Source organism: Trichomycterus rosablanca, chromosome 13 (genome assembly GCF_030014385.1).
Source record: "Trichomycterus rosablanca isolate fTriRos1 chromosome 13, fTriRos1.hap1, whole genome shotgun sequence".
Classification (NCBI taxonomy): domain Eukaryota; kingdom Metazoa; phylum Chordata; class Actinopteri; order Siluriformes; family Trichomycteridae; genus Trichomycterus; species Trichomycterus rosablanca.
Window position 1 is genome coordinate 22538578 of NC_086000.1, and position 5771 is coordinate 22544348.

At 37.4% G+C, this 5771-nt stretch overlaps 1 protein-coding gene across 1 annotated transcript; it reads left to right on the top strand.

The window, feature by feature from the left end:
• Positions 1 to 332: 332 nt before the first annotated feature.
• txlnbb (taxilin beta b) lies at positions 333 to 4270 on the top strand. Its single transcript, XM_063007118.1, has 9 exons — positions 333 to 585; positions 712 to 803; positions 909 to 1079; positions 1174 to 1368; positions 2226 to 2345; positions 2440 to 2514; positions 2595 to 2687; positions 3468 to 3563; positions 3679 to 4270. Exons 1-9 carry the CDS (start codon positions 348 to 350, stop codon positions 4189 to 4191), a joined length of 1593 nt encoding a protein of 530 aa, XP_062863188.1. The 5' UTR covers positions 333 to 347; the 3' UTR covers positions 4192 to 4270.
• Positions 4271 to 5771: the final 1501 nt, after the last annotated feature.

The following is a 5771-nucleotide window of genomic DNA, read 5'->3' on the forward strand; positions in this document are numbered from 1 at the left end:
AGTGTGAATACAGCAGAGCACCAGGGACCTGGGGACCTATGTTCCTGGGGGAAGAGGGGTGTTGGGGCTGGGGACCTACCTCACATATAGTCAATGTCTGTAAAGAGTCTACATGCAGAAGGTGAACGTCTTCTCTAAACTGCCCCTATGTGTAAGTTAGTGAATAGATTAATGAGTAATGTCCTGCCTTGCATAAATAGTTTGATTTTAGTTATTCTTTAGATGTAAAGTATAATTGTTAGATGTTAGGAGCTGAAATTTATTTGAATCAGTTTAATACTAGAAAACTGGCACTAATGATACAATTTAATTAACTCTTTTTGTCTTTTCAGAGTTACTTTATAAGAATGGAGAGCTGTTGCCAGCCTACAGAGGTGCAGACCTCGAACAGTGTCCCCAGTGTGGATGCCATACCGGACCTCACTGAAGACTTGAGTAAGCAATTAGAGGACATTATCAGCTCTTACCAAGCAGCCGAAAATTCAGCTGAAATCGAGGAGCCAGAGGCAGAGGCAGTAATAGATGTAAAAGAGTCTGGAAAGGTTAAAAACCCAAAGGCTGAAAAGAAAATGCTTAAGGGCCTTGGTAAGAAACCAGCATCTGCTGTGTCTGTAGAACATTAAAGAATACTTTTAGAAAGGTTTAGTATCTTGAGTATGTATGATTATCCAATTAAAATACATAATTAAATCATAACATATGTCACTGTAGGAAAGGAGGCCATGCTTCTAATGCAAGGCCTTAACAAGCTAGGTACTCCAGAGCAGAAACTGGAAGCCTTAATCAAGAAACATGCAGAGCTGGTAAGCAAGATTTTGGTGCTCATGAAAAAGGATTCATTTTGAGACTAAATTGCATGTACAATGTTTTTAAAGCAAATAAAATCTATATACATGTACCATTTATAGCTAGAGGAGTACCGCTCTGAGCAGAAGCAACTGAAGATGCTACAGAAGAAGCTGCTACAGGTGATGAAGGAAAAAGATCAGCTTCAGAGTGAGCACAGTCGAGCAGTGCTGGCCCGCAGTAAACTTGAAAGTCTTTGTCGGGAGCTGCAGAGACACAATAAGACTCTCAAGGTATGACTATATCTAGGTCTAATAAGGTGTTTTGGGTATTAGTGTAAAGATAAAGCAATATATATATATATATTCATGCAAGCGTCTTTGTCAGGAGGAAACTCTTCAACGATGCCGTGAGGATGAACTAAAGAGGAAGGAGATCACCACTCACTTCCAGAACACACTTACAGATATCCAGGCTCAGATCGAGGAGCACAGCAATCGCAACAACAAACTCTGTCAGGAGAACAGTGACCTAGCTGAAAAACTCAAAGGCTTTATTGCCAAATATGACCAGCGAGAAGCGGTATGAGATTCTTATAGCACAGTGGTAGTTACTGTTAGAGAATAAACATTTACATCTACACCATTTTCAGACCTAATATTTCAGTCATGAGACTATCCTACAAAGTAGAACACCAAGTTAGAACTGTAATAACCAATGTTATTAATTGCACAAACTATTTAGCATGGCAGTGTGTGATTTATGATATAGTCCTGATGTTTTCTATGTTCAGAAAATGTTTTTGTATGCTAATAGCCCAAAGATGTTACATTAGTCGCAGTCAGAAAAGAGGCAGTGCCTGGCCTTACATGTCTCAGAAAACAGACATATTAGCCCTTACCCTCCTAGTTTGGTAACTGTAGTGGTAGAGGTAAGGTTTAGTTAGTGGGTGGAAATTGGCAGTGACATGGGAATTACATCAAAATGCTCCCACCTTGAATCAATTCTACAAAATGCTATTAAACTAAAGTAGCTTTAAAATTTATATATATCTGACAATGGTTTTTAACTTTGAAACTCATAGTTAGCAGGCTAAAGATTCTTCATGAATGCTTAGCACAAAGGTAACCTTTGTTTTTGTGAATCATTGTCAAGGCAACCATAGGCAAATCACCAAGACAGGTGTTTTGCATGAATGACTGTGTTCTTGTTAATTTCACTGTCTCCTAGAAAATGTCTGGTCCCAACTTATATATGTTGTTCATGTGTCGCTTGTCATGAATATCATGCACGGTTGACACATTATATAAAATGTTTTATGAAAATTAATAAAATGTCCTACATGGATATGTGTAAGCATATCTTACAAATATGTATAAAATAATGTCAACTACCTAATATTCTGATATATATGAACCCAAATCGTCTTACTGTTGTAGAATCTTGAGAAAGTGTTCAAACACAGAGACTTACAGCAGAAGTTACTAGAGACGAAACTTGCTCAAGCCAATGCAGTGTTTAAAGATGCTGAGGAGAAACACAAACTGGAAAGAGCTTATGTGAGTCACATGATATGTTTTTATTTACAATCAGTTTCAGTCTTGCACTTCCTTCTCAAATATAGCACTGTTTGTGAATTTTCTTGCTGGACAGTTACTGAAGCAAACAGCTGAAGCCAAGCTTCATGTGACACTTATGAAGGAGCAAGAAATTGACATGAAGACCCAAGTAAATTAGATCATATATTTATTTTTTTAAATAAAAGATCCATCCATTTTCATATTTTTAACACTTAAATTACTCTGTAGCTTGCAGTGTACTCCGAGAAGTTTGATGAATTCAGAGGAGCTGTGTCAAAGAGCAATGGGGTGTATGCCAGCTTCAAACAAGACATAGACAAAGTAAGTGCCCCATAACATAGTTGTATTAAGAATTACATAAAAATGATGCATTAGTAAATACATACATGACAATACTGACTTTATCCAGACCTGATCAGCTCATTTATACTCTAAAAATTACCTGCATCTACTTTTCACTACTGTATCAACAGTTTGTTCATGTCACCCGTTCTTTTAAAAGCAACCACTAGCCTTTATCCTGTTAGAGAACATCAACTGAAGATTTTACGAGTGAAAAACTACCATCATTAAAGTACCAACAGTGTCAGAAATCATAGAAATGTGTGGCTAATTCATATGATTATTTATTTTATAATCTAATATTTAATTAGGGAGCTGACTGTTTAAATGCAGCATTGTCACATTTAGATTAAAATAACCAAATACTAATGGCTTACTACATCTATTTATAGCCTATTAATTATGGGTGATCAATTTAAAATGTTTATTTCGGTAAATGGAATACTATTTTCTCAGCAAGTTGTTATTCACAGCAAAATAAAACCATGTGGAATCATAATTACAGTAATTGTGCTGTATTCTGTAAAACAGCTTAGTCAGAATAAATAATAAAACTATTTAAAAAAATGCATTACTTTTGTTTATAAAGTTATTGTCTGTTTAGGTGTAAGGATACTAGAAGGATACTAGTGTAAGGATATAATTAACTTCTCAAAAGTAAACCAACTAAATTAGATTACCACATCTATTTTGGCTTTTTAATAAGGAATAAAATGAATCATTTATATGTAATGGTTATTTTGTACCTTATAATTGCAGATGGCAAAGAAAATGAAGAAGCTAGAAAAAGAAGCCAATTCCTGGAAATCACGCTTTGAAGGCTGCAATAAAGCTCTAATTGAAATGGTTGCAGATGTAAGAAACATCATTCACTGTTAAAAAATACAGCAGTTCAATTATATGATGTTTATGAAGCCTAGAATTAGAAATTCTGCTAACCTTACTATTGTGTTGTCCTCAATGTGTGTAGAAAGCAGTAAAGGAAAAAGAGTTTGAGCTTTTTACTCTGAAGATGCAAAAACTGGAGAATCTGTGCAGGGCATTGCAAGATGAAAGAAAGAGTCTCTTCCAAAAGCTTCAGGAGAAACAAGACCCAGAAGCAGCAGAAGACAACCACAGTGACACCATTGTAGAACCTGTAGAGAAAATACCAGAGACCCAAGCAGGAGAAAACAAAGAGCCAAATGCTACTGCAACACCTCTTACTAAAGAGATCACAACTCTGAAAGCAGAAAAATCTAGGCTTGAGGAGATGGCAGCAGTTTTTGCAATCTCTCACATCCCTGAACAGATGGTTCTTCCTGATGAGGCTAGTGAAGTTTCACAACAGTCTGACAGCACAGACTCTGTACAGAAGCTTATAGAACCTACAAAGGTCAGCACTGATCCAGAGTTTCACCCTGAAGAGATCACCATCCCAACAAAAACACTGTCTGATGAATGCCAAGAGATTAGAGACAAAGAAATGGAGACAGTTGACTAAACATCACGACATGTTGAGGTCACAGTTTAACAAATAAACATGGTTCCTTTCTTTAAATCTTTGGTACTGCAATATGAAATGTGTGTATTCATATTTATTAGGTCCTTTATTAACTTTTTAGGATTGCAGTCATGTAGATTGTTCTTTAACAAATCCAAGTAGGGCATCAAACTCTTACATTTATACACACCTAGCAAAAGATGGCAAGAGTAACCAATTCCCCTATCGTCATATTTTTAAAGAAAACTGTCACAGGCAGTAAACAGAGCTAAACTTATAATTAATAATAATTAATTATTATAATTATTCAGTGCATGTTTAATGCAGTTACAATTGGAAACCTTAAAGGTATTGTGGTGATGAGTATAGACTTTAATAAAAAGTTTTAAATAACATAAGTTAGCATAAGCAATGTGACTACGCAGTCCCATACAGTGTGATAACACATCTCAACTCAAGTAGTTAAATAATCTGCAATTATATACAGCACAAAGCAAAGAAATGTTTACTGAGCTTCAGTGACCTTAATAAATATATATTTATTTGTAATTTAATGCCTGCAACACATTCTAAAAAAGCTGAGACGAAGGCAATGTAAGAGCAGGCATGCCTTTCACTGGATACCTTTACAACAACAATATAATCATGTCCCAAATGATTAATGAGTGTTGTAAAAGTAAAGTTGATGTAACACAGTGGTAAACATGTTCCAGTCCCAACTTTTTTTGAATGTGTTGCAGGCATCAAATTTAGAATGGGAATATACAGGGGTTGGACAAAATAACTGAAACACCTGTCATTTTAGTGTGGGAGGTTTCATGGCTAAATTGGACCAGTCTGGTGGGCAATCTGCATTAATTGCACATTGCACCAGTAAGAGCAGAGTGTGAAGGTTCAATTAGCAGGGTAAGAGCACAGTTTTGCTCAAAATATTGCAATGCACACAACATTATGGGTGACATACCAGAGTTCAAAAGAGGACAAATTGTTGGTGCACGTCTTGCTGGCGCATCTGTGACCAAGACAGCAAGTCTTTGTGATGTATCAAGAGCCACGGTATCCAGGGTAATGTCAGCATACCACCAAGAAGGACAAACCACATCCAACAGGATTAACTGTGGATGCAAGAGGAAGCTGTCTGAAAGGGCTGTTCGGGTGCTAACCCGGATTGTATCCAAAAAACATAAAACCACGGCTGCCCAAATCACGGCAGAATTAAATGTGCACCTCAACTCTCCTGTTTCCACCAGAACTGTCCGTCGGGAGCTCCACAGGGTCGATATACACGGCCGGGCTGCTATAGCCAAACCTTTGGTCACTCGTGCCAATGCCAAACGTCGGTTTCAATGGTGCAAGGAGCGCAAATCTTGGGCTGTGGACAATGTGAAACATGTATTGTTCTCTGATGAGTCCACCTTTACTGTTTTCCCCACATCCGGGAGAGTTACGGTGTGGAGAAGCCCCAAAGAAGCGTACCACCCAGACTGTTGCATGCCCAGAGTGAAGCATGAGGGTGGATCAGTGATGGTTTGGGCTGCCATATCATGGCATTCCCTTGGCCCAATACTTGTGCTAGATGG

What these genes read in the sequence shown, in the direction of transcription:
- txlnbb (XM_063007118.1), top strand. Translation starts at nt 348, where the DNA reads ATGGAGAGCTGTTGCCAGCCTACAGAGGTGCAGACCTCGAACAGTGTC. An exon ending in TCAAACAAGACATAGACAAA is followed by an intron (nt 2,688 to 3,467) that starts GTAAGTGCCCCA and finishes TTATAATTGCAG; the next exon opens with ATGGCAAAGAAAATGAAGAA. An exon ending in TAATTGAAATGGTTGCAGAT is followed by an intron (nt 3,564 to 3,678) that starts GTAAGAAACATC and finishes CAATGTGTGTAG; the next exon opens with AAAGCAGTAAAGGAAAAAGA.